The 15,619-nt window shown below is 43.3% G+C and overlaps 1 protein-coding gene across 4 annotated transcripts in view; it reads left to right on the plus strand.

Annotated features, from left to right (window-relative positions):
* The window catches only part of kifc3 (kinesin family member C3), a 39,880-nt gene that overhangs the window by 22,491 nt on the left and 1,770 nt on the right, over positions 1-15,619 (plus strand). For 3 of the 4 annotated variants that reach the window (XM_078400535.1, XM_078400536.1, XM_078400537.1), the window contains 10 exons: positions 26-137; positions 341-522; positions 2,814-2,918; positions 3,773-3,903; positions 3,999-4,046; positions 7,393-7,516; positions 8,919-9,048; positions 9,918-10,147; positions 12,468-12,602; positions 14,716-14,818. In XM_078400535.1, coding sequence (XP_078256661.1) covers positions 26-137; positions 341-522; positions 2,814-2,918; positions 3,773-3,903; positions 3,999-4,046; positions 7,393-7,516; positions 8,919-9,048; positions 9,918-10,147; positions 12,468-12,602; positions 14,716-14,818 — 1,300 coding nt within the window. The remainder of the gene's footprint in view (positions 1-25; positions 138-340; positions 523-2,813; positions 2,919-3,772; positions 3,904-3,998; positions 4,047-7,392; positions 7,517-8,918; positions 9,049-9,917; positions 10,148-12,467; positions 12,603-14,715; positions 14,819-15,619) is intronic. The other variant, XM_078400538.1, reaches the window with a different exon arrangement.

Genomic DNA, 15,619 nt, shown 5'->3' on the forward strand with positions numbered 1-15,619 from the left:
AGGACATGCACATCTTCCTTTCTAGATTTACCAGGCAGTGGAGGAGGCAAAAGAAATCAACCAGGATCTTCTGCACAAGTACAAGAGGGAGATGCAGCTCCGCAAGAAGTGCCACAATGAGCTGGTGCGACTTCGAGGTGAGTGGGATCATGTATGTGGTGAGAGCTTTGACCCTTCACTGAGGAGAGGAGCCCCTGGTCCAAAATCAGCTGCATAGCATCTCCCCTGAGAGCAGATGGTTATCAGCTGATGATTTAATGGCTGAAGCAAAAATAAAGTGAAATTGCCTAAGCTGTCAAGAGTTCATTTCACTAGTGTCTCTTTGGTATTATTTCTTCAGGGAACATCCGTGTCTTCTGCAGAGTTCGCCCTATAACCAGAGAGGATGGCGCAGGACCCGACAACAGGAATGTTGTTTCCTTCGATCAGGATGATGATGCGGTTTTGAGCATCTCGCATCGTGGAAAAACCTCTTTGTTTGAGCTGGATAAGGTTTTTCAACCATGTGCACTGCAGGCGGATGTAAGTGGACTTGATGTTAGAACTAGATGATCACTGGGATGTGTGCGAGTCGGTAAGCACCGTTGCTGGATAAAGATCGGAGATGTTGGGCAGGTATATGGGAGATTATAGACCAGGCTCCATCCAGTTTGCCTTCTATCACAAGAGTGCCATTCTGAAATTGTTGACAACTGTATCAGTCTCTTACAAATATTTCATGTTTCTTCTCACTGCAATAGAAATAGAATGGGGATTACGCTCTTGTATCTGTTTTGGAGCACTGTGTGCCCACGTGCAGTAAGAGCTGGACAATGTGTATGCACGGGTTCAAAGGCAAGGAAACGGACTACCATTGAACGAACCATTGATATGTCAAATGTCAAGGAAGACTCTAATTCTCACCTTTGACATTTAGTTGCATTAGGTTCTGCATGAATCCTCCACCATTGATAATTTAATCAATGCTAGGGATAGGGAAGTTGGTCACCATTAGTCAGAAACTTAACCATGCCAACTATGGAATTGCATGACTACAATGGCGGGTCAACTGCTGGAGATGCTATGGCAGTGACTGACTTCTTGACCACCTCATACCTTTCTATCATTCAAGAAGGCATTGGGGATGTGATGGCACATTTTCCATTTTTATCTTTCAGCTACACTTGAGCATTACCATCCAGAACAAGCAGCCGCCTTGACTGGTGCCCTCTCCATTGCCTTGACAGTCACTGTCCAACAGCAAGTTGGCTACATTCTGTACCAACCATAAAATGCAATGTTGTAGCTTCCCCAACAGCTCATCCTGAAACAATATGCTCCAAGCATCCAAGGGGATGTACGCATGGGAATGTTTTTCATGTAAATCCCCCTCTGGGTCACATGGTGTCTCTTACCCTCACAGGATCCGTATCTTGCAACTACTCACCCATCCTGCTGTGTTTCAAGTGCTACAAGAGCTGCAGTGCTTTAAGGCAGCAGCTGACTACCATCACCACTTCAAACAGGGGAAGCAGGGATGATGATGAAAGGCAATCCATGCCAGTGGTGCTCTTGTCCCATGAGTATTCTCACCCAAAAGGCCCTGAAAGTTTGCAATGAAAACCCCTGTAAAAAAAAAAAACTTGCCCAATATATTAGGTTCTTCTTTTAAGATCCAGTATACATGTGAATTCATCTGCATTTCTATCGCATTAGAATGGGGGGCATGTTTTATGACAACCTGCACATTGTGACTTTGTTTCCACTCCTCTATTCCTTTGGGGTCTCTTTTGGATTCCTATTTTGTCCATACAAGTATACTTCCTCCACTGGCATGTACTTTCTGGGCAGAGTCCCACACTTGCCAGTTAGCTACTTATCTCTTGCCAGCGTGTGGGATCTTGCAAAATAGCTGCTTCATTTGTTTACATGATGGTGATTGTACTTCAAAGTAGTTCACAATTCTTCTGATATTTCTGTCAGCTAGAGGCATCAGTCAAAAATAACTTTTTCTCCAGTTCTGCTGGCCTCTCATGGATAGTTTGTGAATCAGCATAGTTTTATGTAGGACTGGCTCATCCTCTCTCGGTGAGCTGATATTTAACTCCACTACTGTATACAATATTGGGCTTCATTAAGGAAGGACATAAATGTACTAGAAGCAATTCAAACAAAGTTTACTAAACTGATACCTAGGATGGTCACAAAATGCTGGAGTAACTCAGCGGGACAGGCTGCATCTCTGGAGAAAAGGAATGGGTGACATTTCGGGTCAAGACCCTTTTTCAACTGGCCTGCTGAGTTACCCCAACATTTTGTGACTATCTTTGATTTAAACCAGCATCTGCAGTTCCTTCCTACACATACCTAGGATGGGTGGGCTGTCTTATGAGGAAAGGTTGGATAGATTACATCTGTACATGAGTTTAGAAAGAGTGGTCTTGATTGAAATATAAGATTTTGATCGGGTAGATGTGGGGAGGATATCACTCTTGAAAGAATCTAGAACTTGGTGTTGTACATTACAAATAAACAGTTGTCTGTTTAAATCCTTTTTTTGAGGGTGATGAGTCTTCATGATTATCTACTTCGAACCACGATGGAAGCAGAGTAAATGCTCTCGGGTCAGCAGTGGATAGATTCTTGGTCGACAAAGGGATGAAAGATTGCTGCGCGTGGATGGGATTGCAGTGCTGAGGTTACAGTTCGTTCACTCAAACTGGCAACTGGGCTTTCCTATGGAGAGGATGTGCACAAAACATTGAAGGTTGTGTGTCTTGTCAAAACTCAACAGCATCAATCTCTGAAATAATTTGTCTTGTTATTTGCCATAGATCTTCCGGGAGGTTCAAGCTCTGATCACATCCTGTATTGATGGTTACAATGTCTGCATTTTTGCCTATGGACAAACAGGCTCTGGGAAGACGTATACTATGGAGGTATGGATTTTCATGGCATCCTTACAATCTCTTAAATAAGAATTAGCCATTGCAATGTCAACAAACGCATCTTTTTGGATCTTTTTCAAGGAAAGCAGTTTGTTGGATGTAAGGGGCAAAAACTGCTTTGTTCACATAAGCCGCCCTGGCCTTTTGAGTTCATATTAACTCTAAAATATTCAATAATTTGGGTAAGAAGGAAAACAATCCCACTAATCCATAACAAATTTGCTGCTCCCCAGCACAATGCACAAATGGTGTTGCCAGCATGGGATCCCAACAATTATGAACATTCAGGTGCTGGCAAAATAAAATAAAAACTGAAAATGCTCAGCAGGTCAGACTGCATCTGTGGGAACAGAAACACAGTTAACACTTCAGGTTAGAGACTCTCTACTCAAACTGGGAAGGAGAAAAAAGAAGCTCATAATGCTGCAGGATGTCTCTAAGGTAAACCAGGGTGATGGTCTACGTTGTGTAGAAAGGTTGAAAATTGTTAATGTCAGTCCAGCCACAACTCATTAGACCAAGCTCAACTGGAGGATCTCTGATCTGTAACATTGACCCTTTTTCGTCTTTTATAGATATTACAACCCACAGACTGTTTCTAGCATTTTCTGCTTTTGTTTCAGATCTTCAGCATTTGATTTTTTCCCCCTCAATGTAATCCATTACGGTGCACAAGATAATGTATAAAATTCAGGTTTACTTTTTGAACCAGTGCTTTTTTTTTCCTGTATTTTCTCCCACTTTTCTGTTTTGCCTGTAATTGCCTCACCGTCTCTGGAGAGCAGAGCGCTCTTTATTTTTCTCAGCCAAGTCACTGACCTTGGCCCATGTCCTGTTCCTTCCAGGGGTTACCGGACGACCCAGGGATAAACCAGCGCGCTCTCCGGCACCTGTTTGGTGAAGTGGTGGAGCGCTCAATGGACTGGGACCTGTCCATCACCGTCAGCATGGCCGAGATCTACAACGAAACGCTCAGGTACGAGACTGTCCTGAGCAACAGAGGCCTGCGCTCCAGTGTCGCCGTGTTTACGGGTGGGACGTGGTTGCTAATAGTATTTTCTCTTTTTGTAGAGACCTGCTGGGGTCTGACCCCCAGAAGACTGAGGATCTAACTCTGAGGTTACTAATACTTGCACTCTGATGGGAGCTGCATGATTGGTGATTGGTGCAATGCTTTGGCATGGCTGCGGAGCTGAATTCTGTTTTCATTTTTTTTTTTTTAAGTAATCTGTGGCCTATTTAATTCCGAATGTCCAAGTGCTTTGTGCATCAGCCTTTGCAGTCCTTGGGAGGTTGATTGTAACTTCTATATCTGTGATGTTATTGGAATACACACTCTTGAAGCACTCCTGTTTGACAAGATAATGGGCTCTGTATCCTCTCTCCTGGTCATATCCCTTCCAGTCATGTGAAAGGTTTGATGCAGTGGTGGTCATATGTGATACATTGTGATCACTAGTCATTCTGATGTTGAATCTTGGGCATTCCAGCCCGACCAAAGCCATTGAGAGCCATGAAGAGAGATTCTTCTCTGTTCTCTTTTCCTAACCGTCCCTCCCACGGACGGTTAGACAACATTTCTTCTTGTGGGATGGAAGAAAATTGGTGTGAGATTATTTCATCATTCAAGATTCAAGAGATTCAAGATACCTTTATTTAGTCACCACAGTCCAACATAAAAGCAATAAAATAAACAAATTACACAACCCCAACCAACACACAAAAAAAAAAGAAACATCCAACACAGTGAGTCCATGGGAAGTCCATGCATGCATCCCCTTTCCAGTAGGTAACAACAGAATGAATGGAAGGGCAGAATATTTTTAAATGGGTGCGAGTTTTTATGTAATAAAAATTATTTGTGCTCAGAGGGACCTGGGTGCCCTGGTATGCAATTCACTGAAAATTTACGTGCAGGTATAGTGAACAATTAGAAAGGAAGTGGTATATTGATTGGCCTTTGTTGCAAGATAATTTGAGAACGTTGATGTCATTGCAATTACATAGTGAGCGAGTATGACAACCGCTGGAATACTGTCGAGAGAACTGAATTCCTTACCGGAGGAATATAATTCCCACAGATGGAGTGCAGCTGAAACTCTCCGGATTGATTCCTGGAATGGCAGGATTGTGTGATGAGAGATTAAGCAGACTGGCCCTTTACTCTTCAGTTTACATGGATGTGAGCTGATCTCATTGAAATTTGTTTTCGCACTAGGCAGGGTACCTACAGAAATGAGATATTCCTTGATCGAGGTGTACGGAACCAGGTCTCAAAGTATTTCGTTAACTATTCAGGGAAAGGACAGGAAGAAAAAAATTATATTTTTCTTAAGATTATAGTGAATTTTTGAAATTCTCCATCCATGGAAGCTGTGAAGACCTGTCGATGGATACAGTCAGGACACTATTTAAGGGAATCAAATGAGTTAGCACAATAAATTGTACTGAGGTAAAGAATTAGCCATAATTTTACTGAATTGGAGGATAGGTGTTGTAGTGGTTGTGGGGGACATGGGACAATTGGCTACTCGAGGAGCAGCGTGGTTGGTGCCCCAGGTGCACTTCATGACAGCTGTAGCACCACGAAACCAAGTCCAACTAACTGCCAAAAGATCAAGCCTAAAATTGAAACTTCCTGACATCTTTGGAATCTCAGTCCAAACGTTCCCCTGCTCTCTAATGGGCCCTATCTCAAGCTGCGTAAACGCCCTATTTTCCTGCACTCTTACTCTTTATGCTTCACCTCTGGTGCCGGTTCCTGCTGCTGTGTTAATTTAATCTTTGCATTTCACCTAATGAATTCACTGATACTTGAGGATGATTGATCATGTAGTGGGGATCAGTTATGGGGCTTTGTCTTGGGTCTTGTCTGGATCTGGGTTTATCCAATTCCCTTGCTGCTCACGCAATCCATTACACATTGGGAAAAAAAATGTTCTGTCGCACAGAACTAGTTGATTCCACCTGTTTCAATGTCAACCTCATTGGGTGACCCTGTGAGTTAATATCATTAAGAATATGATCTTACTGAAATGGGTAGAACATATGAATGCCCAAATGACAAATATCAATAATTGGGCAACCAACAAATTGCGTCAGTAAAATGAATGCCTCCAGATACAATGTAGGGCAGGTGCAAAATTAAACATTTCATTATTTCATCTAAACTATTCAAACAGCATCAACATGAAGTGCACGGCTGTCTGAGGCATAATTAGTCATAATCAAGATGGGCTGATATTTCGGGTTCTGTTTAAACATGTTTGACAATGTGTTGTCGTAATGAACTCCATTGTTATTACCAAAGAGAGTAAATCAAACGGGTTCATCAGAATTGGGCTGTACAACAATTTGTTAAGGCGTATAATTTTGATTTTAGTACAAAACAAAAATCTCAGAGGAATCTTTATGCAGAGGTGTGGAGCAGTTAAAGCCAAAATGATTGATTAATGTTGCCTGACGTTTGAGAAGAAAATTGAATGATGTCTTCGAGAATATAACCTCACTGAAGTTAGTACTTGAGCACTCTGTCGAAATTGCTGACGTTTTTGTGATGCCATGTCCTTGATCTCTGTTAGCTCTAAGTTCCCAGGCCATTCGTGGGCAGGTCATTGGTTTGATGATTGGCTTTTCCCTGTGATTCTTCCGTTCCCATATCAATACCAAAATTGCTCATATTTGAATCTTCAAACTACAGCTGCAAAAGTTAAAGCCACTACTTTGGAAATCCCACCCCATATCCACCTACCTTACATTCCTGGTCTGTTTTCGTCTAAAGTTTATAATTGTTTCTCATTACTTTCTGATCTGCTGTCCATAGATCCACATACTTATAAGGTCGATCCCAAACTCCACCTCTTTTTGTTTGAACAAGTACATCTGCATGAATGTACGCATCGGGCAACCACTCATTGTCTCTGGTGATCAGTTTCCAGGTCACTTGTGCCAAGAGTCTCCCCACTGTTCTCAGTTGCTAATAGAGAACGCTCTTTGTTTCTACACTGCACCTATGATTTCAAAGTCTGTAAGTCTCAAACATTTCATGGATGTAGTTTGTTAGCTAATATTTTACTTTTCAGCATTTAGTTGTTTTATGTTTTTTAATGGTGCATTAATGCTTTCAGTGCTATAGGACATATCTATGTTTATTTTTAAATAGACTCCTTTAGCAGTGTCCATATTTATTATACATGGGAAATCCATACCTTTATCCCTCAAGTAAAAGGATTGGGCGTATTGTTGGGAACAATTGCAAATTTTCTGTTTACAATTCCACTTCTGTGAGCACAAAATGTACCCAGGCCCCTTGCTCCCCCTTGTCCCGTGCTTCCTGCTGCTCTGTGCCTGGTGTGGTATTTTCCTCCTTGTGGTTGTCTGTCTGCTGGTGAGGCAATCGCTCTATGGGCATTGGTAACCGCTAAGCCTTTGTTGAGGCCACTAGAATCAACTCATTTATTTGCAGGAACTTGTTGACCAAAGACCCCAGCGAGAAGCTTGAAATCAAACTGAGTCCTGATGGCAGTGGCCAGCTCTATGTCCCCGGACTGATTCAGATCAGAGTACAGAGTGTGGACGATATCAACAAGGTGAGAGCCTCTATCATTGTTTGCTTTGTGATGTGATGGATGAATAGAGACAGGACAGGCTTGCAGTGTGAAAGTGGGGAGAGGATAGTGAAGGGCCTGGATAGAGTAAATGTGGAGAGGATGTTTCCACTAGTGGGGGAATCTTGGACCAGAGCCTCAGAATAAAAGGACCTACCTTTAGAATGGAGGAGGAATTTATTTAGTCAATGAGTCAGTGAGTGATCAATCTGTGAAATTCATTGCCACAGATGACTGTGGAGTCCAAGCCAATGGATATTTTTAGGGCGGAGATTGACAGATTCTTGATTAGTACGGGTGTCAGGGGTTATGGGGAGAAGGCAGGAGAATAGAGTTTAGAGGGAAAGATAGATCAGCCATGATTGAATGGTGGAGTAGACGATGGACCGAATGGCCTAATTCTGCTCCTAGACCTTATGAACGTAAGGATAAAGGGTTGGGACATTTTCATTGAACTGGTCAGCCTTCCAGCGCAAGTATAGTGGCTTGTTATCTGGGCATCTACTGAGCAATTGGAGACACTGCTCTGGAAGAAATAAACCCAACTCCTTTTGTTAGCTCAGAAGCTCTGCAATGTTTTTCGCACCCAATGAAGCATGGTTAGTGTTGTGATGAAAGAAACAACAACTGATTTACTAGGCACCTGAAGGCAGCACAGTGGCATTGCAAGTAGAGCCAATGTCTCACAGCATCAAAGATCACTTTCAGTCCTCAACTCAGGCACTGACGATGTGAGTTTGCATGATCTCATGATGATTTGCAATCCCCCTGTAACCTCTTTCTTTCCTCCCCCCCCCCCCCCCACCCCAATCTTCCCTGCTACCCCTGATTTCTCCAGCTTTCCTTCCCCATCCCAAACATGTGCAGTTTGGACCATTGCAAATAGTCCCTGTTGTGTTGCTGAGTGGTAGAATCTGGCTGGGGGAAATTGATGAGAACATTTGGAGAATAAAAAGTAGGATTAATGTAGGATTAGTGGAGGTGGTTCTCAGCAGCATTGAGAAAGTAACCAGATCATCCACTTTAAGTTGCCTTGTTTGATGGATTATTGTCAGCTTGGACTCTAAGTGGAACACCCTTCAAAGTAATGCAGTGTGCTTTGCGTGATCTATCTCAGCAGGAAGATGAGGCCCTGATTTAAATTTAATCCCTATGTCTGTACCACAACACCTGGGAACTGCTCCATGTATCTTGGCCTTAATAGAGTGGGTAATTCTGCCCGTTTGAGCTGACAATTGCGTCATGAATTTGTTACCATTCTAATGGTGAAAGCGGTGTGTCTTCTAAAATTAGATTAATGCAGTAGGCACATTCCCGATAAACTTCATCCTGAAGTTTGACCTTGAGAAATACCGTTCTTTGAGAGAGTGTGCTGTTCCCACAGGTTTTCGAACTCGGGCGCGTGAATCGGGCAACGGATTTCACAAACGTGAATGAGCATAGCTCCCGGTCCCACGCTCTGCTGATCGTCTCTGTGACCGGGGTCAACCTCACCTCTGGAGTTCGCACAGTAGGTACGGTCTGAGCACAGCGAGGATGAGTTGTTGCACTTGAGGCTTGGCAAATTAATAGCTTGGATGTCTCCACTGCATTGAAAGGAAGATTTAAAGTCATCCAACTATATTAAAGAGCAAATCTCTGATGAATCTCCCTTGCATCGAAATTGGGTCATTTAAAAATAATTTTCAAAATGAATGGTCTTATTGAATTTGCAGGAATTAATGGATGATTAAAATTGTCAAAGATTGTCCTGATTTGCGCCGTTCAGGAAGTCACCAATTACAAGATTATTAAACTCTGTCAAAAAGGGCTTTCAATCTCCAGTCTGTAAAAACTCATGGGTGCCTCAGCTCTAATCTAAATATCCCTCCCATACATGCTGTTGTCACCTCATGATATCTCTACACCTATGCCACAGACTGAAGTAGAAGTTTATGCTGGAGATTTCTAATTTGTGTTTGAATGTATTGGCTTTTAGATTTGTGGTGGAGTACTCCAGTGGGGATAGGGATTGCTCCATTTACAGTGTGACCCGGTTGAGCTTTCCTTCAGTGCCTGGTTTTAATGTGTTTGTTAAGTGCCCCAATTCTGCTCTCGGGGCCCAGGATTGCCATGATTCTCCACAAAGCAGGTGGAAGATTGTGGGATGTGACATCTGGGGCAAGAGTGGTGGAGATGGATGGGGGTTTCTGATCCTTCTGGCCAAACTGTCAGTGATATTGGGGTGTTCTGGATGTGGTCCATTGGGATTTGCAGAAAGTGATTCGGTGTAGTTCCATGGAGCCACGAACTTGGCTGATAACTCGTATCCTCTTCCTGCTTGGAGATGTGATTTATGTGGGGCCTTCCACTGCTTTCTAATTACTGTCTTGCTTTTTTACAGGTAAATTAAACCTGGTGGACTTGGCAGGGTCAGAGCGTGTCGGAAAGTCGGGGGCAGAGGGGCCGCGGTTGAGAGAGGCCCAGAATATCAACAAGTCCTTATTGGCCCTGGGAGATGTCATCTGTGCACTACGCGCCAAGCAGCCGTATATTCCTTTCCGTAATTCCAAGCTGACCTACCTGCTGCAGGACTCCCTCAGTGGTGACAGCAAAACCCTCATGATGGTCCAGGTGAGAAATCCCCCTCCCCACTTTAATGAACCACTTCCATGGTGTAACCTGGAGAGGGATGGGGGTTGAAAATGGAGTAAATAGAAAGAGGAATGCAGGACTGCTCTAGAGAAATTAAGACTGTTAGCACGTAAGACATATATATATTTTTTAAAAACATAAGCTTGAAAGTATACTGTTGAATTTTAAGACATGCAACACCAGCACTGGTTCCACACCTTGTGTCAATAGACAATAGGTGCAGGAGTAGGCCATTCGTCCCTTTGAGCCAGCACCACCATTCACCGTGATCATGGCTGATCATCCACTATCAGTACCCCGTTCCTTCCTTCTCCCCACATCCCTTGACTCCGCTATCATTAAGAGCTCTATCTAACTCTCTCTTGAAAGCATCCAGGGAATTGGCCTCCACTGCCTTCTGAGGCACAGAGTTCCACAGCTTCACAACTCTGAGTGAAAATATTTTCCACATCTCCGTTCTAAATAGCCTACTCCTTATTCTTAAACCGTGGCCACTGGTTCGGGACTCCCTCAACATCGGGAACATGGTTCCTGCCTCTAGCGTGTCCAATCCCTTAATCCTATGTTTCAATAAGATCCCCTCTCATCCTTCTAAATTCCAGAGTATACAAGCCCAGTCGCTCCAGTCTTTTAACATACGACAGTCCCGCCATTCCGGGAATTAACCTTGTGAACCTACGCTGCACTCCCTCAATAGTAATAATGTCCTTTCTCAAATTTGAAGACCAAAACTGCACACAATACTCCAGGTGCGGTCTCACTAGGCCCCTGTACAAATGCAGAAGGACCTCTTTGCTCCTATACTCAACTCCTCTTGTTATGAAGGCCAACATTCCATTAGCTTTCTTCACTGCCTGCTGTACCTGCATGCTTACTTTCAGTGACTGATGAGCTAGGACACCCAGATCTCGTTGTACTTCCCCATTTCCTAACGACACCATTCAGATAATAATCTGCTTTCCTGTTCTTACCACCAAAGTAGATAACCTCACATTTATCCATATTAAACTGCATCTGCCATGCATCTGCCCACTCACACGATCTGTCCAAGCCACCCTCCATCTTCAAGGCATCCTCCTCACACTTCACACTGCCACCCAGCTTTATGTCATCTGCAAATTTGTTAATGTTACTTTTAATCCCTTCATCTAAGCCATTAATGTATATTGTAAATAGCTGCAGTCCCAGCACCAAGCCTTGTGGTACCCCATTAGTCACTGCCTGCCATTCTGAAAGGGACCCGTTAATTCCTACTCTTTGTTTCCTGTCTGCCAACCAATTTTTTTAATCCATGTCAGTACCCTACCCCCAATACCATGTCCTTCTAATTTTGCCCACTAATCTCCTATTCGGGACCTATGTCAATCTAGCCACCCAATTCAGACGTAGCAAAATTGCTCATGGCCCAACTGACCTTGCCCTTGACCCCAACTGTCCTCCTCATGGACATCATCACTGGGGTCAAAATGGAGGTGGTCTGTTCTGCAGGGGAGATGAGTATTGGCCTGATGTAGCCAGACCCACAGAATCATTCCTTGCATTGTGCGAAACTGCTCCTCTACTGTTCCACTTGAGGCTGACCCACCAGATGGGTGATACGTTGGTGTACATGTGGAAAGGAGCAGCATTGGGAGTCCTCAACACTGACTCCAGCCCCATCAGGTTTCATCTCAGGTCTTGTCTCATCAATCTGCCATCTCTCAGCTGATGAATGCAAATGACTGGCTTTAGAACAATCCACCCCTCAGCTATTTGACAGCCTGTTGCTAATTCCACTATCAAGAAGGACAAGCTGCAGGTACATAGCAACATCACCACCTGCGGGTTCACGTCCCAAGTCACTCACTGTCATGACTTAGAAATACCTCTGGGTCTGTATCGAAAACTCCCTCCGCAAAATGTTCCCGCCTGTATCATGAGGGTTTTGCAGTAGCAGCTCAAGAAGATGACTTGCCATCACTTACTGGAGGATAATTGGGAATGGGCAACAAATACTGGCCTTGCCATGATCCCCATGTTCCAGAGTGAATAAATAATGAGCAGTGTCGTTGGAGTAGGGGAGGGAGACATGGGTTTCCAGGCTTGTCGGGATATCTAGGAACTTCATGTGGAATTGTGTTGAGTAACTACTGTTTATGTGGGATGTGCAGTAAGTATTTTGCTTGACCCCTTGTCCTTGAGTGGCCCTCGAACTGAGCAGAGCTATGATTGATCAACCTGGGCTAAGAATGAATGGTGTCATTATGTAATTTGGACTCTTACTGCAGCATATTCTTATCTAACCTCTGGATTTTCACAGGTGTCTCCAATGGGGAAGAATGTCAATGAGACCATTTGCTCTCTAAAATTTGCCCAGCGGGTACGGTCAGTGGAGCTTGGAGCTGCCGGGCGGAGAGCCGAGAGCCAGCTTTGTTCCAGCCGCCAGGAGTGTGAGGTATGAATGTTTCCCCGTCTGATAGATGTGGAGATTGGATCCGGAAAACAGTGAGCACTGGAAATGCTCAGCTGATCACTCGGCATTTGTGGAGAGTTGAAAGGTTTTTCACTTGAAATGTTAACAGTTTCTTCTCCAGAACTGTCGCCTGACCTGTGAATTTTTCAACCATTTCCCGTTTCAAGCACATCGATTGACAGGAGCAAATGGTTATGGGATTAGTATCACAGCTGGAAAGGGAACATAGGTTATCCTTGGTTTACAAACACCCGACATGTATATACAAACCAGTGATTGGTAACCATCAGTATAAATTTGCTGGCTGCTGTTGGGCTGCAGGTGACCATCCTGGGCACGAGCTGGTATTTTGCCATGTTCGGAAGAATATATTCTACTTAACATGTTGATGTCCATTTTGTGGAACTTATCTAAGAGGCAGGTGGTTCAGGACAGCTGCAGTGTCCTTTTTAAAACCGTCAATAACATGTAACATCTCCCCATATGAGGAATTATCAAAATAATATTATTAGTCTGTGATGGGCTCAGACTAAATGTGTCAGTTTTATTATTGAGAATGGCAAAATAATATTTTAAATAATTTTCCAGACTCTATTCCTATGAGACAATCCACTTCTGCAGGCATCTTCTGTCGTGTGGGAAGTCAGTTTATAACCAATTTTCCATTTGCAAACGGTTCTCGAGAACGGATAACTTCAACACAAGCAGAACCTGTACGCTGAAAATACCTTGGATTTAATGAATTTATAAATTGGATGGATAGTATTTGCTGAACTAGTATTTTTCCTCTGGAAACACAATACACTGCAGATGCTGGAATCTTGAGTTTAAATTGTCTTTTATCTCCTTCGTCACTCTCCACCATCTGCCAATCAGCCACCCTTGCCTACTTCTCTTTTCCAACTTTCTTCCCCCTACAATTTGAAAAAGAGTCCCAACCAGAAACACAGTATGCCCATTTGCTCCACAGATGTGACCTGACCTGCTGAGTTCTTTCAGCATTTTGTTTTTTGAATTCATCTGTAAATCCATTTTGGGCTGGTGCACTGAAGCAGAGCCACTCTGTAGTTAGACTCTAATTATGTCTGTCTCAGCCTTCAGATGACTTCTGTTTAGCTGGAATACCCAGAGCTTAAAATGCCAGAAATAGGTAAAGGGCACAGAAATAATCCATAGAAGATATGCACATTAGGATTTATTTTCAGGGCAAGAATTACCTCCGATTTATGCTAATTAGAGATTTGGCGGTCAACTAAGATTCATTTTTCTGTTGATATCCATGATATTTCTGTAAAGTGTTTGGGATAAACATGTCACCATTTTCCTTCCAAAGTATATTTCATCTCTCATTGCAATTTGGATTATTTTCATTCACCTCTGATTCTGTAATTGGCAGAAATCAGAAATAAATTTTCATCCCAACAATGTTAGGACAAGGGTTTAGCCCTTATGAAAGACTTAAATTTTTAGATTTCCAAGTGCAGTCTCACCAATAGCTTGTAGAACTGAACATAACATTTGAACTTCAATATTCAATTCCTGACTGATGAAAGCCTCCCCTCCCCAGTTCTGACCTTTAAATTGCTCTGAAGTTTATTTATCTGGTAGTTGATGGTGAGTTTAGCTTCTTGTCCCTCTTCTGGGCCTCTCTCACTGAAGATGTGGCCAGGTTTTCGTTCAGCTATGGGTATTATTTCCCTGTGACTAAGCGTCCAAATATAATGTATATTGCTAATATGAAGCCTTTTGGGGTGTTTCCCTGTTAAAATGTATCTAAATTAAAGGTTTTTTTTCTTGTCTCATTATGTTACAGCCACTTCTACACTCTAAACTGCAACTTCACAATGCCTGCCTGCCTCATTATTATTAACAATTGTTAGTTTATGAGGATCCCTGTGACTGATGGCTTCTGTTTAGTGCATTGTGGAACATTGCAGAATATGCTCTAGCCCACTAAGATTTGCAGTGCACTGTTGGGGGTTGGGTGGGTTTGTGTTTGCTAATGTGAGTGGTGCTTTAAGTATCAGACTTCAGTGTCCACAGTCATATGGAGACTGGCTGGCTCACTGTGGCTGATATGCATTTCCTTTTACAGTTAGAGTCCCCACATTCAGCTATCCAACAGGGACGACAAAACCATCCAGGAGGAAACACTGTGGGGAAGAGCACAGCAGGGAAACGAAGGCTGGTGGCATCAAGTATGGAAATCCTACACTTTCTAGGGGGAGGAGGGGGGAACAGACGAGCACGGTTGTGGTTGTGCTAGGATTAGGGTTAAATGATGGGTTCCAACAAATCTATCCAATTCTTGGCATTGTACACTTCTGTTGGGTGTGTTCTCCATCAGTTTCACGTGATGTCGAGAACAAAAGGAGCAATGATAGACACAAAGCTGGAGTGACTCAGCGGGTCAGGCATCTCTGGAGAAAAGGGAATGGGTGATGTTTCAGGTTGAGACCCTTCTTCAGACTGAGAGTCAGGAGAAAGGAAAACGAGAGATATAGATGGTGATATTGAGCTATAGAACACATGAATGACAGATATGCAAAAAGCAATAATGATCAAGGAAAGGTGGAGCCCACAATGGTCCATTTTGGCTGTGGGGCAGGTGATCACAGTGAAATTAGGACGATGACTAGGGTGGGGGAGGGACAGAGAGGGGATGCAAGGCTTACTTGAAGTTAGAGAAATCAATATTCATACCACTGCCACTACCTTCACAGAGGGTGTTGGGGGCCTGGGATGCATTATAACGCAATAGTGGTGGTGGAGCCAGATACGATAGTGGCATTTAAGAGGCTTTTACATAGGCATATGGATGTGCAGGGAATAGAGGAATATGGATCATGTGCAGGCAGATGAGATCAGGTTAACTTTGTATCATGTTCATTACGAACATTGTGAACCAAAGGGCCCATTCTGCTGCTGTCCTATTCAATGTTCTATAAATATACTCACCACAAGCTTCAACCGTGTTTCCCTCATTCTCTTCCCAAACC

The sequence above is a fragment of the Rhinoraja longicauda genome, chromosome 6 (assembly GCF_053455715.1).
Source record: "Rhinoraja longicauda isolate Sanriku21f chromosome 6, sRhiLon1.1, whole genome shotgun sequence".
Taxonomy (NCBI): domain Eukaryota; kingdom Metazoa; phylum Chordata; class Chondrichthyes; order Rajiformes; family Arhynchobatidae; genus Rhinoraja; species Rhinoraja longicauda.